Source organism: Protopterus annectens, chromosome 1.part1, assembly GCF_019279795.1.
Source record: "Protopterus annectens isolate FY-2018-M chromosome 1.part1, PAN1.0, whole genome shotgun sequence".
In the NCBI taxonomy this organism is placed as follows: domain Eukaryota; kingdom Metazoa; phylum Chordata; order Ceratodontiformes; family Protopteridae; genus Protopterus; species Protopterus annectens.
In genome coordinates, this window is record NC_056726.1 from 1,356,370,639 (window position 1) to 1,356,398,128 (window position 27,490).

The 27,490-nt window shown below is 42.3% G+C and overlaps 1 protein-coding gene across 8 annotated transcripts in view; it reads left to right on the forward strand.

Moving 5' to 3' along the window:
* The window catches only part of ME2 (malic enzyme 2), a 1,978,505-nt gene that overhangs the window by 1,844,563 nt on the left and 106,452 nt on the right, over window positions 1-27,490 (forward strand). For all 8 annotated transcript variants that reach the window (XM_044082071.1, XM_044082092.1, XM_044082073.1 and 5 more), the window contains one exon: window positions 4,555-4,625. In XM_044082071.1, coding sequence (XP_043938006.1) covers window positions 4,555-4,625 — 71 coding nt within the window. The remainder of the gene's footprint in view (window positions 1-4,554; window positions 4,626-27,490) is intronic.

Below are 27,490 nucleotides of genomic sequence, written 5' to 3' on the forward strand. Positions count from 1 at the left end.
TAGGTTTATAGATTAGTACTATGCTAACTGTCATTATGGATCGCTTTAAGCCTAGTGAGTTACCCCATGTGAGAATCAAACCCTGTACCTTGGGTCTGTAAGGTAAACACCTTACCCATTATACCAGTCTCCTACAAGTAAATAAATGAATAAATAAAGGGAAAAGTAATAGAGTGAGTTAAGGCCAAGAAGACGTTTGAACTGCAAGCTAGAGACTTCTGTTAAAAAGGGGATAATTACTCAAGCATGTAAAATACTGCATGATAACTGTAATCTAGTGCCTTATGCCAACACTAGTTGCAGGAAGTCCCCACTTTGTTTTTTGTAGGCAGCGCCTAAAGTGCAGGCTTCTTGTACACTGACAAACCTTATCCCTGCGGCAATGGGTGGGTGATAGAGGACTCGCTTCCTATCAGTTTTTTTCTGAGGAGTCTGAGAATTTAAAGCCTATTATATCTAAAAAAGATAAGGGCAATAAGTCTTCATGACCTGCTGACATGTTCTTTAGATGGTTTCCTGATATTCGATTGACATCGCTGTTATTGAGTGCAGAATGATATAAAAAAAATGAGTGAAACAGCTTTCACCAGAAGTGGAATTTTTTTTCCCCCACAGTTGTGCAACCTCGTAGTAGGTATATTTAAGTTCAGGGTATGTGCAAGGGGGTGTAGGGGGACTTGCCTCCTACAAAAAGTTACCACTAAGGTTTGACAAACGTTATTCTGCTTGTTTTTAAAGTCATTCAGCACTCAATAATAGTGCTGATGATCAACATGCATCCACTTTAGATCGTTATGCTTCTAAGATTCTCTCCCTTTTTCTTCTCCACAGAATGCCTCAGTCAGCATTAGATCTTTTCCCCTATGGAGCTGTTTACCAAGGATACAACATATGTTGCCCTACTCTGCTAATATGGCTTTTGAGAAATTAGATGGTCTCCATAATGTCGCTGTTAAGTGTAGCTTAGTAGGAGTTTTAAAACGGACTCTTACATTATCTGCCTGGTCCAGCACAGGACCAAGAGACCACAACAGTTTTCACTTAATCACCAAGCAAAGTATCTAAAGCCTTGGAAAAGGAGACCAAGAAAATATTCTCTTGTGCCATGTTGGGGGCTTAGAGTCTTCTGTTTGTTTTAACTGTCAAGATTTCAGTGCCCCTTAGTGGATCAGTTACAGGAAACGTTTTTCTTCCTTTTTGAGACTCTGATCTAGGAAGAGGAGTTCAAGACCTTATTTGTGGTATTCAGATTGGACTACCATTTGGTCCTGTATAAATTTAATTATGCAGACATCATTGCCATGTCAGCAAGCTAAGACATGTATACATAGGATGTCCTGGCTGAGGTTTTTCTTCATTGAAGAACTGGATTATCCCATTTTAAATATCTGTTTAAAGGGAGGCTTTATTGTGCCAGCCTTCATATGATCTGCAAGATTAACCTCATTAAGAAGAAGGAAGCCCTATTTAGTACCTAAGACTTTGACTCCCCTTCATCTGACTTCACCTTTTCTTCAAGACCTTGGCCGCCCCTCCCAAAGAAGTAACCCCATTGCAGATTGAGGAAGACAGTCCAGCTGCACATTGTCTTGCCTCTTGCAATTCTGCTTGATGTGCTGCACAAGGGTACAGATCTACAGAGTTAGCATTTGCAGTCATTACTATCAACACATGGATAAGTGTCTGTTTTTCTGAGTTTGTCCCAGTGTGGAGAACCATCACATAAGACAGAACAGTGTTTTTTATTGTGGTTACAGATGGCACACCTTAGAATTTTTAGAGGGCAAGCTGTCTCAGTAGGTCTCTTGAATAGGTCCAGACTGTTCCTCCAAGGGTCCTTAAGAGGCTGTCCCATCTTTGGAATAAGTTCACAAATTGTACTTCCATATCATCATTGTTGTGATGTTGACAGTAGTGTTCTGTCCCATCCTCAATTTCAGTGGCATCAACCAGCACATCTGGAATGTCAAGTTCCAGATACATACCTCTCAACCTCTTAGGGAGCAAGAAATCTGGACAAATCCATAGAACATGGGGGGATAAAGTCCCAAAAATAGGGATAATTTTTAAATAATGCTCTTACAAACTTAGGAAGTTGATAAGAGTAACAGTTTTGCATTAACTTGAATTTTGTGCAGTGTATGAAGTGTGAAATTCAAATGTCTGCTATTATTTTCTTACTTCAACCCTCATATGATTTGTCAATTATTTACCAGAAAAATGCAATTTTTTGAGAACCCGACCAAAAATATGAGGCAAAAATCTGTACAGTTGAGAGGTATGTGACCAGATGGCTTTTCTTGGGTAGCTTGCCTCCTGCTTTTAAGTGTATGTGTATAATGTTGCTGAACATGATGGATGCCTCCTAGTAAGTCTGCATAGGAGGTTCCTTTGTTTCACTCTGGGTTGGCATAATTTCAGTCCATTGCAGCTGATTATTATTTTCTCTACATTCAAGAGTGCAAAGTTGCTGTCCTTTGCCTTGCAGCAGAAGGAGCTCCATGAATTATTCTACGTGGATGATTAGTTCCTGTTGGTTTGTTTAGGAAATGTCTTGTAGAGCCTCTGGAGGGGACTGTTATATAGCTGCATTCCTTGGAGTGATCATAAACTGGAAGATTTCCTCACTAATCCCGTTTTAGAAGATTTCCTTCCTTCAGAGGTGCAGAACTGGGCAGTCTCCCTTTTCGCATTTCTTGCCTGTAGAGAGAGCCCAAAATATCATGAATATGGCTCTCCTGCACCTTCTGAGCTCAATGACTGCCATGATTTTCATGGTAGGTATTTTTCCCCTTTGAGGATGTGGGTACAGCAGTGTACTGTGAAATGTCTAGGGTTGCAGTCATCACATGCTTAATGATTATCTTGCAATATCAGAACCCTTTCACCAGATCCTTGAGTGGTAGACAGTCGCCGGTATCAACCTTAAAGTGTACCATCTATTCCTGCGTCTGAATTCCTGATAATGTCTGATTATGAATTTGTCATTGACTAAGTTTGAAACTCACATTGGCTCTTCAGTGTTGCAGATGTAGTTGTCCCTCATGAGAAATGATATATATATATATATATATATATATATATATATATATATATATACATATATATATATATATATATATATATATATATATATATATATATATATATATATATTATGGCTATCTGCAGTGTTCCTGACCCTGAGATAAGTTTGGATAAACGACTGCTTTCAGAACCTCTGCCGAGTCATTCCAACAGTGAGTCTGTGACATGGTAAGTAAACAAGTAAGACAGTATATGCATGGATGAGAAAAAATTATTTTTTATTGAAAATGTTCTGATTTTTAAGTATGACATTGGCTCCCTTTTTCCTCCATATCTTTTTCAGGTTTTCTGTGTTTAATAAACTTAAAAGTAAGAAAAGGGCTTTTGTTGGTAAAAGGTTTTTTTTTTTGTTAGCATATGAGGTGCTACTTACAATGCCGGAGTTATTGTCATACCTTTAACGTTCATTCATGTTGTATCTCCATACTGAAGCTAATCTAAGATCCTTCATCTGTAAATTATAAATCAGAATAGTTGCCCTTCTAGCCAAAACCTAGTTTTACATTTGTCAAGGGGCCATTAAACTGACAAATTTTGTAATAAATGTTCTTTTTTAAACAAGCTGTGTTCTAGTTAATCTATTTGCAGCTGCTTTGTAGGATACTATGGGGTACTGAAGGTAAGTGAAGCTTTTAGAAGAAAGTTCGAGAAAAGGGGTAAAATGTTGGTTAATGAAATATAAAACTAATGGATATGATGGTAAAACTGGAAAGATAGTTGAAGTTTAGCTTAAGGGGAGAACCTCCTAGTATAATTGTGTGATGACTAGTAAAGTCAAATGGGACAGGAATGGGAGGGGATTACTGAATTTAAATTAAGCATAGGGTTGATATTTCAAGAGCCTCACACAATCCAGGCAGATAATGTCTGTAAAAAATATGGAGTCACTACTTGGAACATTTGAAGGATGCAGTGTAACATGAGCAGCCCTAGCCTGTTTCTTAGCTGAGTTAAGATGACTGTATTTAATGCAACTGAGGATGGTATCAGTACGATTTTGTATGGAATCAAGAGATGCACAGAAGTCTTGAGAGAGAGCAAAGTACAATTATTTACCATCAGCGTAAGAGTGATACTGAAAGGCACTCCCTATGATGACATCACCAAGTAGGGTTATAGTTAAAAGAGAACAAGATGCCACAAAATAAAGCCCATGAAGACCCTCTGTCCTGTTACATGGGGGGGGGGAGGGAGTGTAGTATCTGCATCCATTCTCACTATTAATGGTTATTAGAAAAAGCATGATACTTTTAGTGATAGTTATCAAGTGCAATAGAATTTTCTATTGTACTTTCCTTTCAGTTGCTGCACTTAACTAATGTTTGAGTTAGAAATGATGTACTGTTTTGTACTCAGTGGATCTCTGTATCATATCTGTAGTTAAGTTTTCCAGTCTAGAAATATCAGGCAACAAATTAACACTTCTAATGCATTTTTTTTTTTTTTTTACTTTTTGTGTAAGTATAGGAGTCGCACTAGCAGTGATCCTGAGCGGTGTGCGCCATATCAGTGATAAGGTTTTCCTGGAAGCTGCAAAGGTACGTTGACTACCTTAAAGGTGGCCCATTAATTAATTTTTCTCTAAACATATCATCCTCAACTTGCTGTCTGAATAACCTGGATTGATGCTACAAGTCATTAAACTGTTTTTGCCGTACTTCATTAAGCCATCCATTTTCTATACTGCTTATCCTGAGTTGAGGGTCATAATGTTAGCTCAGAAGGACAAAGCAGTTTTCTCTTTCTCCAGCAACAGTCCCTCACTCTCCTGATATTTCTCTAGACATTTCTATGCAAGCTGTGAAGTATAATATTATGTCCTGACTCTCCCTTGGGAGAGGGGGGTTCATATTACATTGTCGAACTTTCAGAATTCCGAACGCCATATGGTCAAACCCATATGTTCGAACTTTCAAAAGTCCAAAAACGTAAAAAAAAACCTACCTGACGGTTGTAAGCAGAGAGGCAGGCCCCCCCTGCACCCCCCACTCTTTAAATATACCAGCGCCGAGATCGCACTACAGTGCAGTCAAGAGAAGTCTTCCCTTTCCGCACTAAACAGAAATCTCCATTGAAACGTTCAAACTTTTCCAGGTTCGAACATATGGGTTCGACAATATGGCGTTCAAACTTGTTATGGCTTGACAACGTAATATGTATCCGCCTTGGGGTTTCTTCCTTAAGTAGTGCCAAAGGTACATTAACAAACTTTTTTTTCCTTGCAAAGCAATGGCCTTATGAGATCCTCGCAATTTTCCAAGCTCCTTACTGCATCACAAAGATTAAGTCCACCATCCCTGTGAGGAATTCTTATTTCTGCCAGTTGTATCAACATGTTTATCCTTTTGATCATGTCCCAAAACTCATGAACTTAAATGTGGCCATAGACTAAGTAGAAAATTGAAAGCTTCATCTTGCAACATTCCCACTTCACTGCCATATTCTGGTACAGTGGCAGACAGTGTACCATTTTGCTGTCAAATATCCTTGTCCCCATTTTTGCTTTTGTAGTAGCTGCTCTCTTCTCATCTGCAGAACACACACTACTCTTCTTTAAGAATCATCTACTTTGACTTGGAGATACTGATTTTCATCCCAACTATTTTCTACATAGTGAAATGTTGTGCATACTAGATGTCGTTCACTAGAAGTAAAAAAAGCAACATTTTGTACAAGTAACCAACCTTCATATTCTCAAACTGGGTACTGTACCATACCTTGTCTCCACCTTGATATCTTGTTCTCTTGTCCATGAAAGTCATGAACAGTTTGGGGGGGGACACACTTGGCAGAGTCCTATTCCTACCTTGACATTATTCAGCTTAACATTGAGAATGCAGACATGCGTTTAGTCTACAAATATGGGATCCAGGTTGGAATACAGTAGTGATCCTGGGATCCTTTACGTTTGTAGTAGATATTTTGGGGCTTACAGAAGTATGCTTCTGCAGGTCAACAAATCATATGTAGATCACAATTCTGTGAAAATCAAAAGCTCATCTGTTAGATGATACCTTAATTACATCACCCTATCACAACCTATGTAATGGAGACTTAGAAGCTTGATCTCTCATTAACTGAAGCAACACTGCCTTATCTCCATACTTAAATAAATAGAAAATATCTGTGTCTTTTCTGATAAGGTATGAAAAAAAACTGCAAGCACTTTTTTTTTTTTTTTTTTTTGCTGTGAGTTGCTTAAACTGATAAAGCTGCTTTTTGTTTTACTTTCTCCATTTTTGTTTTGTTTTTGAAATCTGCTTGACCTGGTGTTTTTTTTCTGTGTGGCAGATTGACGCTTAATTTACGTAGCCTGCACATTTCGCTTTTTTTCCATTGGTTAATTTGTTTCTTGAATGATACTTGAATATACAAAGCATATTTGTGTCTCTGTCTTTTCTGATAAGACTCGAGGCCGGAAAAAAACTACAGCCACTGTTTGTGATTCATTGCTGGTTATTTTTCCCACCTGCCCTTCCATTCCTTGATCTGCTTTTTAAACTTCGTGACTTTAAGCTGCCCACCCTTACTGTAAATTGAGCTTTATATAAACTCCACTCTTTATATACTGCTGTTTATATCTTGAATTATTTACTTGCTTTTCCTTGTGTTTATTTTGAAAAAAAATGCATTTGCCTCTCATTGTCTATTCTACTGATTTACTTGTTCTGAATTCATTATCTAGCTAGCTGTTGGACAAAGGTAGTGTATTTTTGCACTCTTGCAAGCTCTTTTTTGTGTATTTACATCAAGAGGACAGTGGATTTTCCACCTAGTGGCAGTGGTAGGTAGCCTGGTCTGTATAGGTTGGAGAAACACACTAGAGATTCCTGCATACAGTTGTTTTATTGGCTGGATAGCTTATTAATAAGCATATCTTGTTTGTCGTGCCTTTATAAATTCTGTACAACTGAGTGGCTCCTGGGTTATTTCTACAAAGCAACTTATTTTTATTGAATAATGTCACTTTTATACACTGTTTAAAGTACACTGCTGTTATCTTGAATTATTGCCTTTTTTTTAGTTTGCTTCTGGTAACATTTCACTCCAAACACACACTTACTGTGCTTTTAAATTTGGAGGACTGGGATTATTCATCTAATGGCAGTAGGTGTATACCTGGTTTGTCTGAGTTGGGAAGCACACACAAGGGCTGTAAGCATAGTTGTTTTATTGACCAGAGGTGTTAGTAGCCAGTTTTCTGTATTTTCAGTGCTGGTATAAATTTGGCACATTTGCGCAGGGCTACTTGCTCTGCCAGTGCACTTTACAGATGTAAGTATCTGGAAACATTGCTTATTTTCATTATACTGTGAAAGCTTACTGTGCTGTTTATTGTTTTTTTGCACTTCTTTAAAGTTCAAAGTTGCATTTTCAAATTGCTGGAAGGGCTGCTGTTCTCCACTGAAATACATTTTATCTAGTATTTTTTAGTATTACATTAAGAGGCTCAAAGTCTTGTGGCAGGAGAGGGCTAATTTCACCTATATGAGCTCAGAGTTGCTAGTGGAAAGCTCATTGTATCCTTAACTGATTGGCCTTAGGGCATAGTTAGTGTAAAACTTACTTTTGTCTGATTGTATATAAGCCTGTTGTTTGTGAGAGGCTGCTCTTTGTGCAGTGGCAATTACTGGTGCTTTGTATGCACGCAATGACCAGAAGTTGAAATTTCCATAAAAAAACGCATCTGAAATTACCCTTAGTCCTGTGTTACTCATGGGGCAACTAGATGTCCTTCAAGGATGCATCTGCAGTCATCACATATGGGTTGTCCTGCCTCAGGCAGCCCTTCGGTCGGCCGGATTCCAAAGTCTGGGTCTGGCCTCGGCTGATGTCGCACTTTCCCCGATGTCAGAGTGTCTGGGGTATAAAAGCATCAGCCGACGCCATCTTCCCCAGTCTTTCTTGCCGCGTGGTGCCCGAAGCAGAAGCAGTTCGCAAGTGCCGGTCGGTCAGCTCCTGTGATTCAGCTACCGAAGACTTCGAAAAAGCCAAGTACCCCGTTGGGGACTCTTTCTTGCCTCAGCCGATGTCAGATAAAGTTAATAATTGTTTAACCTGTGGGAAACAAATACCTCATAAGGATTTCCACTCTTACTGCCTCCCCTGCCTAGGCCCAGACCACGACGTCTTGGCCTGTTCAGTCTGTGCTTCCTTCAACCGACGAACTCTTAAACGTCGGTTGGAGTTTGCAGAGGAGTTTTTTGGGGCTAGTTTTGCTTATAAAATGCCGTCGGAGACTCCGACTTCGCATTTAGTCAAAAAACGGAAGGACAAGGACCGACACACGCAGGCCGCGGTTTCGGCTGAAATCTCGGTCAGGCCTACCGCGAGTGTCTCGGTCTCAGCTGAAACAGAGTCCTTGGTACTTCCTACTACCGAAACCACACAACCGACTACCTCGGCCCTGGAGGCCCCGGCCGAGTCGGTCATTGAATTACCTACTGAAACCGGTGTCCAGGAACCTTCCGACACCATTACTTTAGATAAGTCTACTCCTGCACGTGGTGCAGCCAGACCCCCTGCTTCCATGTCCATTAAGGCTTTTTCTAGGGCTAAGGCTGCTAAACTTTCTAAGGCTTTGCCTCCCAAAGTTTCCTCTCAGAGACCTTCTTCTAGCTCTCAGATTCTTACCCTAGCAGAGGATCTGATTTCATTAATTAGAGGCTGCCAACCTCATCCGGACAGGGGCTTTCAACCACCTCCAGACAAAAGGCCCAGGGTTGAGCCCTCTGATCCACAGTCCTCAGATGAGTCCACGGATGGCTCTGCTCTGTCAGACCACCAGGAGGAGGCTTATTCGGCCTACGAGGACTCTGATGCTGAAGAATCTATTCCCTCGGCCTCCCCTCCTGAAGAGTTTTCATTTGGAGAAACATTACACACTATGAGAGAACATTTTCAATGGCAGGGTCAGGAATTCTCTGATTCCAGAAAGAGATTAAGGACCTTTTTACATTTACCTCAGCACAGGCCCTTAGCTATACCTCCTGTTTTGAATGTAATTGATGATGTCTCTTCAGATGCTTGTACTGCCCCTGACTCTCTCCCTCCGGCTCCTGCCAAACCTGATAGGTACTACAGGGTCCCGGACTCACATTTTCACCTGTACAAGGCCCACTCTGCTGATCCAGAAACTATTTCCCAGGGCCCTAAAGGGGTTGCAGCTGCCACTGCTAAAAATCCTCTACCCTCTGAAAGGGAGTCCAGAGCATTCGAGAGATGGGGTAAGAAAGTGTATACTTCTGCAACTCTTTCCATGAGGGCATTAAACTGTCAGTTCCATATGATACAGTATCAAGAGTATTTACTAGATGAATTGCATAAGAAACTGTCCTCTTTTGAACCCCTTGATCGTAAATCCCTTCAGGATCTGGTGCATAACTCCCAGCAGGTTACTAACCATTTCTTGCAGTGTGGTTATGATGCATTGGAAGCTTCATGTAGATCAGCTATGACAGGTGCAGTTATACGTAGGCATGCCTGGCTGAAGGAACAATCTCTGCCAGACCATGTTAAAGCTAAGCTTTTGGATGCTCCTATGGAAAAGTAAAAATTATTTGGTTCCACGGCTCAAGAGGTTTTAAAGAAATTTGAAGAAAAGGCAAAATCTGTGCAAACAGTTAAAGACTTTCTGCAAGTCCAACCACGGAGATTCAGCAGAAATTGGCCTACTAAGAATTGGTCCTTTCCGGACTCAGACATATCTCAGAGGCAGGAATAGATGTGCCAGAGGTAGAGGGCAAGCTAGAGGCTCCTACAGAGGCCGTCAGTGGCAGCCTCCCAACCAGAGAGGTAGTGCAGGAACTACAACTGCTACACCAGGACAGACTCAATGACTTTATTTTGACTCCGCTGACCAGGGCTCAATTAGAAGCACCTTTGGGCGGAAAGCTTTCTTTATTCTCAAAAAATTGGCACAGCATTACAGGGGACACATGGACACTGCAAATAATAGACAAAGGATACAGGTTCCATTTCCACTCATTGCCAAAAAGAAAAGGCATGCCAAACCTGCCACCAAATCAGAGGGCAGAGGCTTTGAAGCAAATTACCAACTTAATGCAAATGAAAGCCATAGAAAAGGTACCTCTTTCAGAACAAGGTCAGGGATTTTACTCAAGATTATTCCTTGTTCCAAGAAAAGAAAATCAATGGAGGCCTATTCTCGACTTGTCCGCACTGAACACATACCTCATTGTGCCAAAATTCAAAATGCTGACTCTACAGCAACTCCTTCCCATGCTGGGCAAGGGGTCTTGGCTGGTGACTCTGGACCTCAAGGAGGCATACCTGCATGTCCCTATTCGACAAAGCTGCAGAAGACACCTCAGATTTCTTGCAGGGTCAGAGCATTATCAATTCTCAGCATTGCCCTTTGGCTTATCTACTGCGCCCAGAGTATTCACGAAATGCCTGGCATCAGTAATTGCACACTGCAGATTTCAGGGGATTCAAATCTACCCTTATCTGGACGACTGCCTAATACAAGCGGACAGCAAGCACACTTTGTTAAAGGACTTGGACTATGCCATCCACCTGTTACAGGCCTTGGGATATACAGTCAACATCCACAAATCAAGACTGGTTCCATCTCAAAGAATAACTTTTCTGGGTGCGGATCTAGACACAACCACCCAGATGGCTTTTCTCACAGAAGAAAAACAAGAACAGCTACCAGTTTACTTTCAGAATCTCACAAGACAAACTCAGATGACTGCAAGGAAAATTCTGCAGGCCCTGGCTTACATGGCATCTTGCATTATTCTGACTCCACAAGCAAGGCTTCATATGAGGAAATTACAATGGTACCTAAGAAGTTTATGGACTCAGCACAGTCACAGCTTAGAAGCTCTGATCCCGCTCATTCCTTGCCTTCAAAAGGAATTCCTGTGGTGGGCTCAAGCCTGCCGGTCGAACAGCGGGCTGCCCTTCAGCAAGCCAAGAGCCAACCAAACCATCACCACGGACGCTTCAGACCAAGGTTGGGGAGCGCACATGGAGGACAGATGTATACAAGGGCTATGGTCACAAAGAGAGCTGCACATGCACATAAACCAAAAGGAATTGCTGGCAGTGATACACGCAATCGAGGCCTTCAAACCTTTCCTTCAGCAAGGCCACCTGCTCATAAGGACAGACAACACCACAGTTATGTGGTACATAAACAAGCAAGGAGGCACCCATTCCTACCCTCTTTGCAGACTGACAATGAACCTATGGGAACTGGCATTGAAACTCAACATACAGCTACAGTCCCAATTCGTGCCAGGGAAAGACAATACACTGGCAGACAGCTTAAGCAGAACTACCATGGATGCACACAAATGGATGTTGCACCCAGACATCTTCTTACAAATCACACAATCATGGGGAAGGCCGGAAATAGATCTGTTCGCTTCCCCCCCTAAATCATCAACTGAAGAAATTCTGCTCAAGGACATACCACCCACAAGCATGGAAAGTGGACGCTCTCTCTCTCAGCTGGAAAGCTCTAACAGTGTATGCTTTCCCACCTCTTCCACTAATGACCAAGGTCCTACTGAAGATCAGGACAGAGCAGCCCAGAGTAATCCTGATTGCCTCAAACTGGCCAAGACAGCACTGGTACCCACTGTTAAAGAGCTTGTCACAGACGAAACCATGGCCTCTCCCCCTATGGCCACTCCTACTGACGCAGCACAATTTCAGGACTTTACACTCCAACCTGAAAACCTTGCAGCTAACTGCCTGGAGAATACCATGACTCCTCCTCAGGATAACCTATCCCAGAGAGTGAAGGATATTATTATGGAAGCTCGCCGACCTTCCACAAGGAAGGCATATACAGCAAAATGGAAAAGATTTCACACCTGGAACACAGCAAAGGGCCTAGATGTGACTGTGATGAATATGGCATATATACTGGAATATTTGGCAAAATTGTCCCACAGTGGCCTGTCTTACTCTTCCATCAAGATACATGCCTCAGCAATCTCAGCAGAATACAATCTAAATCCACCTGTCTTCTCTCACCTCTACTAAGACAGTTTCTAAGAGGAATCAAAACATTAATCCTCCAAGGAAACCACCTCTACCTACTTGGGACCTGAATTTCGTGTTGGAAAACTAACACTTCCTCCCTTTGAACCAGCAGCATCGGCAGATGTACAGTTTTGTCTTGGAAAACTGCCTTCCTTCTGGCCATAACCTCAGCAAGAAGAGTATCTGAGCTACAAGCTTTAATGGCGGTGCAGCCATTCCTTATCTTTCATCAGGACAGAGTTTCTTTGAGGACCAATCCTACATTCATGCCAAAGGTGGTATCCAGGGTATCTTTGAACCAAGCTATTCACTTGCCTACATTCTTCCCACAGCCACAAAATAAAGGGGAGAGACTTCTGCACACCCTGGACATACACAGACAACTACGCTACTACTTGGACAGAACTAAAAGTTACAGAAAGACTGACCAGTTGTTTGTAGCATATGCTGCTGGGGTACAAGGAAAAGCAATTTCCAAACAGACAATTTCGAAATGGATAGGAAATCGCATTCGTTTTTGTTACTCCTTTCATGGAAAGACTGTGCCAGCTGACATTAGACCTCATTCCACGAGAGCCACAGCCACCACCACAGCCTTCCTAAGAGGGGTGGCTACCAAAGACATTTTAGAAGCTGCTACATGGAGCTCCGTGCATACATTTGCCAAGCATTACAATTTGCCTTTATACTCCAGATCCAGAGCAGGTTTTGCTACGGCAGTCCTGCAGGGTATCTTAACTACACCATCCTTCACTTAGTACCTCCACCCCCAGTTTGGCTATGGTATTCTACCCATATGTGATGACTGCAGATGCATCCTTGAAGGACATAGTACAGTTTTGTACCTACCATAAATGTAGATGTCCGATAGGTATGCATCTGCAGTCAGGTTTACCCTCCCTCCTACCCCTCTGTGGTATTCCTAGGGTGCTTACCCCTCTTTTAGCTAGCTGGGGGAATCTGTTATGGTGTATTTGTTTGTATATACATGTATATATATATATTTTTGCAAATGTTTGGAATTTTATTGCATTTATCCAAATTTAGCCTTCCTAGAGGGCACCTGGCATCTGGGGCAAGAAAAACTGAGGAAGATGACGTCGGCTGATGCTTTTATACCCCAGACTCTCTGACGTCGGGGAAAGTGCGACATCAGCCGAGGCCAGACCCAGACTTTGGAATCCAGCCGACCGAAGGACTGCCTGAGGCAGGACAACCCATATGTGATGATTGCAGATGCATACCTATCGGACATCTACATTTATGGTAGGTACACAACTGTACTTTTTTGCGGTGAGCAGCATTTATGCAATTAGTTAGGATTGTTTAGGTCTACTTTATGTTACTATAGCACCAAGGACTATTGTTGCTCAAATAGCTTCTGGTTTGGCACTGACAGCATTGCTGATTAGGTTAGCTGTAGATTACACTAAGCACCCTTCCCTCTTCCAGTTACACACACCCTCCACTTCTATCCTTTCAAGTACACATTAGGACCTGCAACCATGGATGGGTGCTTTCCTGTTATGCCCAGCTTGGTGGACATGGGCATCTTGAGGCAATATAACAATTGTCTTGTGTACATTGACGATCACTTAATTCTCAAACACACTATGTGAGAAATGTAGTTACACATTGACACTGGAGACTAGACTCTCGCATTTGTGTCTTTCGGCTTTTCCCGGTTAGGGGTCGCCACAGCGGAACTCCGGTCCGCTAATGATTGGTAGTTGATTTTTACGTGCCAAGTTACCAACCCTGATGCACAATCTTCAACGAAGGTACGCCCATTCACGCATGTCTCCACGCAGAAGACGCTCTAGCTGTGAATTGAACCGGACAGCGTCTTACTGTGAGGTTACAATGCTACCGCAGCACCACCACGGCTGCAGACTAGACTCTCGCATACAAACACAAAAAGCAGTAAACAGGTTGTCAGTGACTTACTGCACCCACAAAGGACCATGCACAAACAGACCAGCCTATGCGGAAGTGCTCACATGTAACTTACCCAAACCTCAAAGGCCTCTCAGGTGCAGTCCTGAGAAACTCCACATGCACACAAACAAGAAAATTCCCATTGCAACACACAAAGCCACATCTCATTCTATCTTGTCTACTGAGCCCAAAAAGTGAAACACTCCTCATCCCAGTATTCTGGTCATAGGAGTCTCCATTGTGATTCACACTAATGTTCCTTGAAATAGGCTGGATAATAGGAAGGTTACAGTTAGTTGCCTGTCAGGGGCCAGGATTCGCCAGATCACACAAATCACTTGCCCCTAAGTACCAGTATAACTCCGTCATGGTCCATGTGGGTATGAATGACCTGAGACATACTTCGTTGGACTGTATGAAGAGAGAGATGAATGAGCTTTCACAATACGAGTCACAGGCAGGTGTGAGCCTAGCACTGATGAACATTCTGCTGTCTCCAAGGATGATGGCACAATAATAGCAGAAAATGATTGAGTTTAACATTTGCCTTAGCTACTGGTGTTAGTCCAGAGGGGTTCAATACTTATCAGCCTGGAAGGACATGGTTGATAGGCCATGCTGCTCTGCTAAGGATGGTCTTCACTTGTTACCCCCAGACTTTCAGATATTGGCCAAATTGTTATCCATCTCTATAGTGCCTTTTTTAGGCATTGCCAAGCAGACAAACCTTCTGACATAAAAGCTACTCAGGACAAGCTAATGGTGTTACTGCTCCGTATTAGGAGTCTCAACAGCAAACTGCACTCCCTGGAAGGTCTCAACACCCCTGAAAATGCTGAAATCTGTATAGTTACTGAAACATGGTTCAAAGCCACCGAAAGCACTCCAGCAGTACATGGCTATAACGCCTTCCATATGTTTCGACCACCCACTAAACATGAAAGAGCAAAAGATGGAGGTGTATCAGTCTACATAAAGGCTAAGCACACCTCAAGGCTGGTCAAACCATATGACTTGCTTGAGCTACTCTGTCCAACTAACCATGGGAAAATTCCATTTCCATATTCTTGCTAGCTACAGGTCCCCCACCATGAACCAAGAAACCCATACATAATACATGAAGTTAATAGTGTCACTCACTATCCAGACCAATGCCATAATTGTGGATGACTTTAACTACCATTCAGTTAATTGGGGAGTCATTCACAACCACTAACATGCAGGCCCAAGGATTTCTTAACTTTGTAAATTCAGATGCCCTGAAGTAGTTAGTCTGCACTCCTACTAGGGAAACAAGTATCCTAGATTTAGTACTCACAAATGTGGGAGATTGCTGTACCTCCACCCCCACCCCCACGTGTGTGATATCCTCACTGGTAAGATCAGATCACAGAGCGGTCTTCCTTTAAATAAAGCTAAAAACTAGTCCCCCCACCTAACCCCAAAAACTTTGTAAAGTTTTCTGAATTAAATTATCCCCTCTTAAGGGATGACATAACTAGTTTCCAAGCTCCCCCAAATCCTGAAAGTACAGAAACCTATGCAGAGGCATAAACAAAAGTCCTGTATGACCATATAAACAACTGCATAGAAATGTCAGTACCAGACCAAAATAAACCCTGTGCATACTGCAGAAACAAGCCATCCTGATGGATCCCAGCTACTAATAGCTTATTGCAACAAAAGAAAGAAAATCCTGTAAAGAAGCAAGTGGGAATGTGCACAACAGAGCAAAAAGCCCCTCATCAACAAATGAGTCAGGAAACTAGTCAAGTCTGTGAAAGCAGACTTTGAGATAAAAATAGCCTCCAAAGCTAAGGATAACCATAATGCATTTTTCAGTTATGCCCACTGTCTTAAGGGCAACACCCAACAATGTGCGGAATTCGTTATAGATGACATCACCTATACTCAACTTGATGACAAAATTCAACTCAAACTTAACTTCCCCATCACCCCCAGTTCTCCCCAAGGAAATATCCCCCACCACTCCATTGCAGTTATCACCAAAGAGCAAGTTGCCATTGCTCTCTCTAAAATTGAAAACAAGGCTTCGATGGGCCCTGGTGGTATACCAGATTGCCTCTTAAACAGCTTAATCTTAACTTATAAGACACATTATAATCTCTATTTAACCACAGCCTCTGCACTGGCTTTGTCTCAATAGAGTGGACGACAGCAACTCTCATCTCTCTGCATAAAGGGGGACCATCTACTGACCCTGAAAATTACAGACCAATAAATCTGACTACTTCATATGTAAGGTTGTGGAAAGAATGATCATGGACCTGATAAATGATGCATGGGAAACCTCCAAACACTGAACTCGACTCAGTTTGGCTTTTTCAAGGGCAGATCATGCCTACTGAATTTGGTGGATTTCTTTGCGAAGGTCAAGTAAGGCCATGGATGTGAGTAAAACAGCACATACCGCGTATCTCAACCTGGCCAAGGCATTTGACATAGTACCTCACTCAGGTATTCTAAATCAACTCACAAAACTGAGCATAAATCTTTACATCACCAGATGGATAGCAGATTGGCTCACAGAGAGGATACATGATAAAAATGGGTGAGTCATGATCCAGCAAGAGGCAAATTACTAGTGGTGTGCCACTGGGCTCAGTGCTGGGACCACTCTTGTTTGGAATGTACCTCTCTGAAGTCAAGGCTAATGTGGAAGGCTTCTGGATGCCGACACCTGCAAGCTGGGGGCAATCATTGAATCCCCCAATGACGTAGATGCCCTTTAGGAGGGTCTAAGTAGGTTCATAGGTGTTTACTAGGCTAACAACCACAAGGGCTTTTTTAAGCCTAGCCATGCATCCCAAATCTCTGATAAGTTCTGATACCCTTGATAAGTGTAAGCATGGGCCTGGGAGCTGAATTGGCCAAATGATTGATACCAGAACCATAGCATAAAACTAAATGAGAAAAAATGCATTATCATGCTGTTTGGGAACTCAAATACCCCTGCAAATTACAGCATCAGTAGCACCCTCCAATAGACTCAGAGGTAAGAGAGGTCTAGGTACACTGACCACCATGAGTCCACAGTGGTGAGCAAGTCCTTTTATGTAACACAACTTAGAAGTAAAGGTATGGCATCCAGATCCAAGAAAATTGCAGGCTTCCTGTTCATGTTAAACTGTGCCCTTCCCTGGCCCTCTTCAAACAGTTTGGATCAATGGTTGGAGAATCACAAATTCACATTTGAGGTAGTGCCTATGTCCCTAATGGACAGGGGCAGTCTGTAAGATACTCAAGGCATAGGCACAAATTTATGTCTCTGTCTTGCCCCTAGGGACCATATTTCGGGTAAAATCAGGTTATATTGGCTAGGCTTACAAGGCCTGTAAGGTGTTAGCCTAATAACCTCCTGTAAACCTATGATCCTATGAATCTACGAACCTATTCTCAAAAGAAAACTAACATCTGGTTGCCAGACCAGATGTACTTGTCCCTGTATTCCACACACATTTTAAAAAGTGTGTTAAACATGACACCCCAGTCCTTCACATTTCCAGTCAACTTTTCATCCACTCTTGATAGGCTTGCCATCTTAGAATGTTAGTTACAGCAGTTACTTCATCTGCTGAAATTAACCCATTCTCTCCAGTGGCTTCTGGCACTACATCCTTAAAGAGGACATGTGCAGTGGGTTCCTCAGAGTTTTCCCTCCACCTTCTGAAACTGACCCAATCTGAGGTTAGTTTCCAGGGTGTCCCCTTGGAGCTGCCTCCTTAACTAGTGCAGTGCCCCCATTCATAGTCACTGAATGGTTTGGAAAAGTTTCATTGTGACCATCTGAATGTTGTTCCCCATGGCAAAACCAGACTCCTTTCATACACAGGACCTCATATTTTGTAAAGCAATTTAGATGCTTTCTTGATACCAAATTTTCATTTTTAAATACTCTGCAGTCTGTGCACAATGCACTTTGTTTACCTACACAACTGTATATTCTTCTCTAAATGCTCAGGACATGGCTAATGGTAGATAGTTGCAGTGGGAAACAGTAAAAAAAAATTAAATATAGGTAAAGTGAGGAGCCTGAGCTTTGGATCCAAAGTGTGTGTGTGTGTTTATATTAGAAGGTGTTGTTGATCCTTATTACCATTTCTTGTTGTTGCTGTTGTGGTGAATTTGTAGCCATGTCAGAGAAGCTTAGAGGTTTAAAGTGTGTGCTGCCTGTGGACACAAGATACCAAATTCCGAATCATGCTGCAAGTGTGTGTGTACTGCCTCAGGACTGGTCAATTGATCAATGTTTTGTTTACATTGCTTTTGCCTCTAGGGTAATTATCGAGTGCAAGAACAAGCTGGTTCTCAAGGGGTTTCTCCATGACCCTGTGGGAGAATCATCCCAAATTCAGTCTGCTGCCAATGGAACTTTCCATTCTGACAAGAATTCCTCTGACAGATCAAAAGGGGGAAATGTTGTAGAAAAGCCTAAGGAGAAGACAGAGGAGACCTGCAAATGTTTCCAAGACTGATCTTCCACTTATTTTGCTTCTTTGACCCTTGTGCCGAAGTCACCTAAGCCTTCAGATCTGACATTTCTCGGAACCTATACTGAATGGACCCAAACATCCTCCCCAGAGCCAAGGTTTTCCACGGAGACAGTTTCACCTAGGCTTCACTCCTTGTTTTTGTAAGAGAGACCCCTTCCAGGCTACCTTCTACTACCTCTTCTTTGTGGTCAGTCTGGTTAAGCAGGAGTCTTTCCGAAGCAGACATGGAACAAATGATGAAAACATTTCTCATGACCCAGATTCAATTGGAGGTCCTCCCTGCTCCAACTACTGTAGGATCTGGGGGCTTAGCTCCTTCCTTTCTTCATGTTGTAGCTTCTACCCCCATTCATTGTTCAGGCTTGGATGTTATGGATCTGAGTATTATCTAACTGGAACCAAAGACATGGCGTTCTTCCACTCTAGCACACTCTTATCTGTCCAGCTCCAGCTCTGGATCCAAGAGAATGGGCTTGAATCTGAAGCTTTCGTTGCAGTCTTTCTTTTGGAGCCTAAGGTGCTGGATAGCTTGGAAACGGAATCAGCCTCATAAACTATTTGTGGAGAATTGGGGTGGGGGCTCTCCTTGGCTTCAGCATTCAAGGCTGTCGAGAGAGCACTCTCCTTATCGGATGATTGGACTTCTCTCATTCACTCACTCAGTTCCACCCATTCCCCATAGAATACAATAGGGTCCTGAGCCTGGTAATCCAGTTCAGTCAGGACAGCAGGGTCTGTTGAGCCTCAAGATAGTCCATACTGGGACCTCTTCCAAGTCCTGTCCAGTATATCTCACCATGGAGGCTCCTCAGAAGCATACCTGTAAAAGGAGAGACATGACTCTCCCCAGGAGTTATTAACTGCAGACACTGACTTCGATGAAGCAGTGGGGTCCCCCATATCACTTGAAGATATACTGACTTCAGTGAAGTGGAGGGGTCCCCCATATCTCACTTGAAGATGTCTCATTCAGAGAGATCCTCGAACTTGGTCCCCCATATCCCTTGAAGATATACTGACTTCAATGAAGTGGAGGGGGTCCCCCATATATCATAGGTTCATAGGTTAGTACTAAGCTAACTGCCCTTGCGAGCCATTTTAAGCCTAGCCAATTATCCCTTGTGAGACTCAAACCCTGCACCTTATGTTTGTAAGGCAAACACCTTAACCATTAGGCTACCCGATGTCTCATTCGGAGAGATCCTCAAACTTTTGGTAGAGAAAGATGGGTTGTCCACTGAACCCCCATCTATGAGGAGTAAGTGTTTCTTGAGGCTTTTGGATCTGATCATCTACATCTTGGTTGATTCATCTGGCCAATAAAGATGGTGGATCTCATCTACAAGCAGGAGTGGAAGGAACCTGATGTGGCTGAACCAATTCCTAGCAAACCAGACAAGTATTTAGCACTTGCAAAGGACTGTTAGCACTGGAGTAATAGTCCAACAATTGATTACATGGTCTTCTGTTCACCTCCTAACAGAGAGAGTACAGGGTATTGGACAAATTTGAGAAGCATTGACGATTCTGAATTACTTGGCACATGTGACAAGACTCCAGAGGGATTTGACTGAGGAACCCCAAATTATTTCTGGGTCCATATTTTCAGAGGGCAAGAAAACCTTGGACTTGCAGTTGGCCACCCTACAGTCCCCTTCCAATGTGTCTATAATGCAACTAATATTGAATGCGACAGAGGGTGTTTTGGGAGCCACAGGTACTGGAATTACCATAAGGAGGCATGCATGGATGCATTCATGTGACTTTGCGGAGCACTCTAAGATTTCCTTTGTGAATACCTCTTACAGTAGCTCAACTCTCTCTTTGGGTCTAAAGTCAAGAAAACACTTTGCAGAAGTGACAAGATGGAAAGACTCTTTCTGTCATAGGAATACAGTTGCCCCCCCCCCAAGAGATTTTTCTCTAGGGAGCAGAAAGGAGGTATGAAACTGTGGTTTCGGAAATCTCAAGGGTTTTCTCCTGAAACTTCTCAAGATAGCCCCCTCTCCCTCTGGTGTGGGGACTAAAATAATGGACTTCTCCTTCACAGCAGGGGTGGTCTGCAAAACCATGGCTTCAGAGGACCTTTCTCCAGTAGTGCTTATCAGCACTCCTGAATGGTTGCCTGACTGCCACACTGTGGAGGCAGTTTAGGGTGCTTGTCACTACACCCCAAAGCCTGGATATCCATCGCAGAAGCAGGTATGTGCAGAGGATCATAACCAGAGTCATTCTGTTCCCTTTTTGTTTTAGCCCCCACCATCAAAAAAGTTAACAAATGTTTCACCCTGTCAAAGGTAAGCAGCACTTGCTGAACAGTCATCTAGGAAGTCCCACCCAACCAGCATATATCTGGAACTTGGCCAAGATTCTTTTTGGTGCCAGAATAAGACCGGAGACCTCAGGCCAATTTTGAACCTCAGTCATTGCAATCAGTATATCAAGCAGACAAAGATCCAGATGGGCACAGTTCAAGTCCATTCTTCCACTATTGAGAGTGAATGATTGGATGTGCTTGATAGACCTTCAGGATACTACTACTACCATATCAATATAGACACGTAATCTTGAAGGTTCCTCCATGTCCAACTGGGAGCCAGTCACCTTCCAATTCGGAGTCCTGCCCTTTGGTCTCACCACAGCCCCTTAGGTGTTCACTAAGTCTATCTCAGTGGTTGCAGCCTATCTCAGGCTTTAAGGGTTCCAGGTGTTCCCATATGTAGATGACTTGATGATTTCCATCCCTACCAGGAATCTGCTCATCTGTTCTGGAAACTCGTTGCCGCATCTTTCCTCATGACTGGGCATCACAATGAACTTGGATAAGTCCACATTTCTCCCTGGTCAAGGAATAGGATTTATAGATACACACTTGGACACAACTTGTCAGATAGCGAGACTCCCTCAGAACAGACTGTCAAGCGTTCACAACCATGCATTAGATTTTCTCTCCTACCAAAAAACACTTGCAAGACTGGTTCTTTGACTCTTGGGCTCAGTGGCTGCATCCATTGCCTTGGTTTTTTTTTGCAAGGTATCATATGAGAGTGCTTCAGTTGACCCTTGCAGTACAGTAATCCATCACACATCAATCAGTGAGTTTCTGGATGCTTCTAATATATGCAGAATATGCATCCATTGGTGGCTTGAGTCCTCAATGATAGCACAAGGTCACCCGTTTGTACTTCCTTTACCCAAGGCTACAGTGACCACAGATGCTTCCTAACTGAGAAAGAGCAGTACAAGGCACATGGTCTCCCTCCAAGGCTAATCTACATATCGATCCTAGAGATGAAGGCAGTTATACTAGAGTTGCAGGACTTTTAGGACTCCCTCCCTCAAGGGAGTGATAGCTGTCCAGACCAACAATATGTCTGGTCTGATGCATCAACAAGCAGGGGGTTCTTGCTCCTACCTGCTATGTTGAGAAGCAATGATGGTTTGGCAGTGGGCGATATCATTCCTTTGTTTGCTTTTAGCAATGCACATTCCAAGGAAATTCAGTGTTCTAGCGGGTAGGCTGATCAGGTCTATATTTTTGGCTTATGGGTGATCCCTCAGTCTGAAAGTGGCAGAACCGATTTTTTGTTGCTGGGGTCAGTCATGCTGCAATCTCTTTGCCTCTCCCCATAATACCAAGTGCAAGTGCAGTGGGTTCTTTGCCCTGATCCCCAAGAGGGGGGCTTCACCAAGGGACAGTCTGTCCCACCTTTGACCACCCCCCCCCCCCAGTCTCCCTTATGCCTTCCCTCCAACTACTTTCATACCAAAATTTCTACAGAAGGCATCAGAGAGGAAGGTCATGGTCATCTTAATTGCCTCCTTTCTCGCCTTGACTAGTGTTCCCCTACCTCTGTCCTCATTTGATTCACCTCCCTTGAGTGCTACATCCCAGCCCAGATCACCTATCTTAAAGCCCTCAAGTTGACAGCTTGGTTTAGACACTTCCAGTGATGGCTAGTCAGTCCAGGCTTTCTTCCAAAGTACTCCAGATTCTTGCATCATCCCAGAAACCCTCTACAAGGAAGATTTACAAAAGCAAGTGGAAAATGCTTTCTGTTTATATCAGTCACAGAAATCTGGTTACTTCATCTCCTCTTCCAGTGGTGTTGGATTTTCTGGCTTCTCTTTTTCCTAATGGAGCCAGCTGTTCTTCTGTCAAAGTGCAATTAGATGCTATTTCAAGTTTCCATATTGGAAAAATCAATCCCCTATCACCTCTTTTAGATTATCTAAAACTTTCTTAAGGGGTGCTTCCCTTCTCATACCCCCGTAAAGGATCCTTCTCCTCCTTGGGACATTACTTTAATGCTTCAAGCTCTAACAAAGCCCCTTCAAACTTACAGCGGAGGTGAATATCAAGTTTTTGATTAGGGAAAATGTATTTGGTAGTGATTACTTTTGCCGGAAAGATATCAGTTTCATGCCCTTTCCTGCAAACATCCGTACCTTATTTTTCACAAGTACAGGGTATCCTTACGAACTAATTATTTTATTCCAGTGATAAGTTACCAACGCTAATTTAAATCAGACCCACTCACCTACAGTTTTCTTTTCTAATTTTTCCAACAAAAAGGAACACATGCTGCATCTGCTAGGCATCCATCACCAGCTACATTTTTATATTCATCATGCTAAAGACATTAGGAAGTCTGACTAAGTCTTTGTATCTTTCTGAACATCCAAATTGAGTCAGGGAGTCTCTAAAGACACTTTATCAAGGTGTCTGTCTGCTTGTGTTTTACATTTTTACAGAGAAGAGGGCTTGACCCTATTCAAGCCCGTCAAAGCTTACTCTACTAGATCTGTGGCTACCTCTACTCCTAGATCTGTGGCTACCTCTGCTACTATATTTTCAAGTGCCTTCATTAATGACATTTGTTCGGCAGCTACTTGGTCCAGTGTTCATACCTTCATTTCCCGTTATAAACTGGATTTGTCTTCTAGAAATGGAACCGCTTTTGGTTCAGCCATCCTCCAGAATATTCTTCCATGAGACCATCCAAGGATTTCATTAGCCGGGGACTTTGTCCCATCTGTTGAGGAACAGATAGAAGAGATAACATCAGATACAAAAGTTATATACTTATGTAGCTATATATGTTCTTCCATGTCACTGTTGCAGTATTCCTTACTCAAGAGATCCCCTGCCAAGAGCAGCCATGTGTCCAGCCAGCATGCCAAAACCTTTGGATTTTAAGCACTTTGTACGGTACATGTATGCTCCCCTCTAACAGAGTAGGGCATAAAGGTGACGTATGGATGTACCTACCTCAGAACTCCTTTGCCACCAGTCCAAACTCCATCTAAAATCATTGGTCTGAACTCTCCTTTGTCTGCTGGTTATCAAGCCATTTTCAGATAAGTGCCCACCCCGTTGGGGGTTTTCTTCTTATCTTGACTTTTTCTTTTTATTGTGAGGTTACATGTCATCCAGAAAGGAAAATTGTCAGTGTGGGAGACCGTTTCCCATTAAGGACCATCATGAGCAGTGTTTGTTTTGTTTGAGTGCTTCTCACGGCCATACATTATGCCCAGTTTGTTAAGCATTTGCACCTAAGACTCTTCATAGTTCTCTGTCGTCCTTGTCTGTCTCCCCTGAGAACCAGTGTCTTAAGTTGTTGGCACAGAGTGCAATGGTGGAATCGCCCCGGCCCAAGGGTCTGCCAAGAAAAAGACCAGAAAAGTTAGGTCTAATTCAGTTGTTGTACTGCCTCCCCCAGAAGTCTCTCTCAAGGCTGGTGAAAGTCCAGAGGATTGTCTGGTTGTCCCATTGGATTCCTCTGCTGCAACCTCTTTGGAAGCTATCTTTAGAGCTGACAGCCCCTTGAAAAAGAAGCGGAAAACAAAACACATTTCCCCTGCTCCTAAGGATCCTCAGCATGAATGGCAACATTTCACACAGGGGTTGCTTAGTGCACTCATGGCCTTGATGCCCCCACCAGGGAGTTTCTGTTCCTGCCCCCCGTCATCTACTCCTGTTAAGAGGCCTAGGAAGCAGGGCTCTTCTGATGGGGAATTGGAATCTGGAGAAGAGCGTTTGCCTTACTTTTCTCAAATTCCTTCCCCATTAGACTTTGGTTTTGTGAAGGAGGACTCCATTACTCCAAATCCTCCTTTTGAGGAACTTTCTTTTGGGGATTATGTCGTATGATGGAATTCTTTAAATGAGACCGTACACAGATTTCTGATGTCCAGAAGAGATGATTATCTCCTCTAAATGGTGTCTCCTAAGCTTTCTGCTGTCCCTCCTGTCCTTGCTGCCTTGTTGCACACTTTCTCACCAACTTTTCAGACTCGATTCCCAGCCCCAGCCTCTAAAAAATGTGATAAGTTTTAGGGAGTGCCTGATGATTGTAAGTTTCTTTACAAAGGCCCTTCTGATCACTTTGTTGTCTGTGTTTCTTCTGATAAACCTTCCAAACTGTTGCCTTCCAGTAAATTACTTCCTTCTAACAATGACAGTAGGGCCATGGAAAGGCAGGCAAAAAGGTTTACACTGCTGCTACTTTGGCCTTTTGGGCTATTAACTACCAGACCTATATGACTCGGCTATGTTTTAGCTCTTCTCTCAGGCTTTTCAGGTTATTTCTGACCTTCCTGATTTTGAGGGGAAGGCTTTGGCCCTCTTTTTTGTTTGGCTGCTCTTCTCAAGTGGCCAATCATTCTATTAAATGTAGTTATGATGCAGCTGATGCTTTTTCTAGAGCTACTGCCTTTGGTTCTGTGTTAAGACGTTACACTTGACTTTGCCTCTAACTTTTGCCTGATGTTAATCAGGCTAAATTGATGGATGCTCCTCTTGACAATAAAAATCTCTCTGGGTCTGCAGTTGCTGAGCTTTTTAAGTCCCTACAGGAGAAGGGGGAGGGCCTTGCAGGACTTGAAACATACATTTGTTTCCCCTGTTCCCAAATTTCAGTGGAATTAACTTTCCAAACCAGCCTTTTTATGTAGACAGTCTCACCCTCCTCCCAAAGGTAAAACGAGTTCTAGAAGGGTTCCTTCTGCTAAGTCTACTCAGACTCCTGCTCTGAAGCCTCCTTTTCCAGAGAAGTCAGATTCTGTCTTAACTGCCTTCTTCCCTCCCTCCTAAGCCAAGTTCCTTCATCTCTTTGTCTTTCCCTGTCTGTTCACAGTTGTTTAACTCATTCCCTCTAGCAACTCAGAAAATGCTGACTGCTTACTTCCACCACAGGAACAACGGTGCAGCCTGAACTCATTTCATATAATCAATTTGTTATACTATGCAGAAAACAAATGTTCATAACCCTTTAACCATAAGAGCTAGACTAAAAATGTAGATGCGAAAGTCGTTCAGTAAACACTGATCTTTCCAATGGTGCAAATGTTGATAGTGTGCATCCAAGTCATTATTAAATGTTTGTCAAGGAATGCTAATGTTGTCCATGTTTTTTACCTTTTGGTAAAACAAATCACAGTTATCTTGGTGAATGGGCCTTGTAGGCCCCACACAATTTGTAATTATTTTCTTTGTCTGAATGTCAGCTTTAAGATGATTCTTTAACCATTACTATGTGATGCTCCTTCACTAAGATATTCACAGAAGTATGATTAGTATTATATTTCTAATAATCTAACAAAGCGTAATATCTCATCACCTGTAACAGACAGAGACTACATATCTGTGTACAAGTTGTGTGTGGTTCAGTGTCACCTTCAAAATGGCCTATAATATGTATTGTCACTATGCTCCCTTGCAAAGATATGAGCATAATAATGAGAAATGTTGTAATTTTCATAATGCAACAAATAAGCTGAATATTTGATTTCTGTCTTTTGACTATTAATTTTTTGCAGAAATTGGTTTGTTCTGCTGTGAATATTACACTTCAGCCCTGCCCTTGCTTTACTTACTTGCACACATATTCACAGATATATGGCAAAAATATTAATGTTCATAGTCCTGCAAGCAAACTGTAATATCTGTCCATGTGTGATACTCACAATTTATATTTATTACATCAAATTGTACATTTTGATAGTGGCTTCAAAAGGATACCTCACTCATCACCTTGCCATCTGTCCTAACAGAGTTGGTTTACCAAAATATGAAAAATATCATCATTTGCATAATTTAAGTAATAAACTGTGATGTCTGTACATGTGTACATCATGCAGATATAGTTTTTACCATCTTGTAAGTACTAATGTATAACTTGAGTCATAGCATGTTATATCGGTACATGTGAGTACAGCATACAATTATAGATCTTTTACTGTGTTGTAAGTAGAGAAAACAGTGAGGTTTTCATAAAATTTAAGAGTTTTCCTTACCATAGTGATCCTTCTTGGTTATCCATGTTTTCCATGCTTTGTCACTAGGTGCATGTTGCCAGTATATCCTACTTTGTTGCCATCACAACATTATGGGAAAAAGAAAAAAAATAAATTGGGGGGGGGGGGGATGCTCCACTTAAACAGAACTCAAAATCGGGCATGTGGATTCATTAATGTGATGATGACTTTGAGTAATATGAATAACAGTGGCAGCTGTAGGAGGGTTTTACCTGACAAGTAATAATGACAAGTTATACTGTAATTGCACATATTGTAAATTAGTAATGTGATAATGACTAGCATATCATTACTGAAAGGTTCTGCATGTTGAGACAAATATGATAATTGCTGCTATTGAGCAGACATTCATTACATTCCTGGTGTAAAACTGAGTCATTACCATCTCTCAGTAAAAGTAGGATTATATATCTATCTATCTATATATATATATATATATATATATATATATATATATATATATTACTGAGCACGTCCTCTCACCTAAATTGTGTCACAAGCTTTGGCCAAATTAAAAGTATGAGGTGTGTATCATTTTACCTTGGCCCATTGCTTTAGGGATCTTTTCAAAAAAATGTACCAGGATGAGTAACCATGACTTGCCCTTG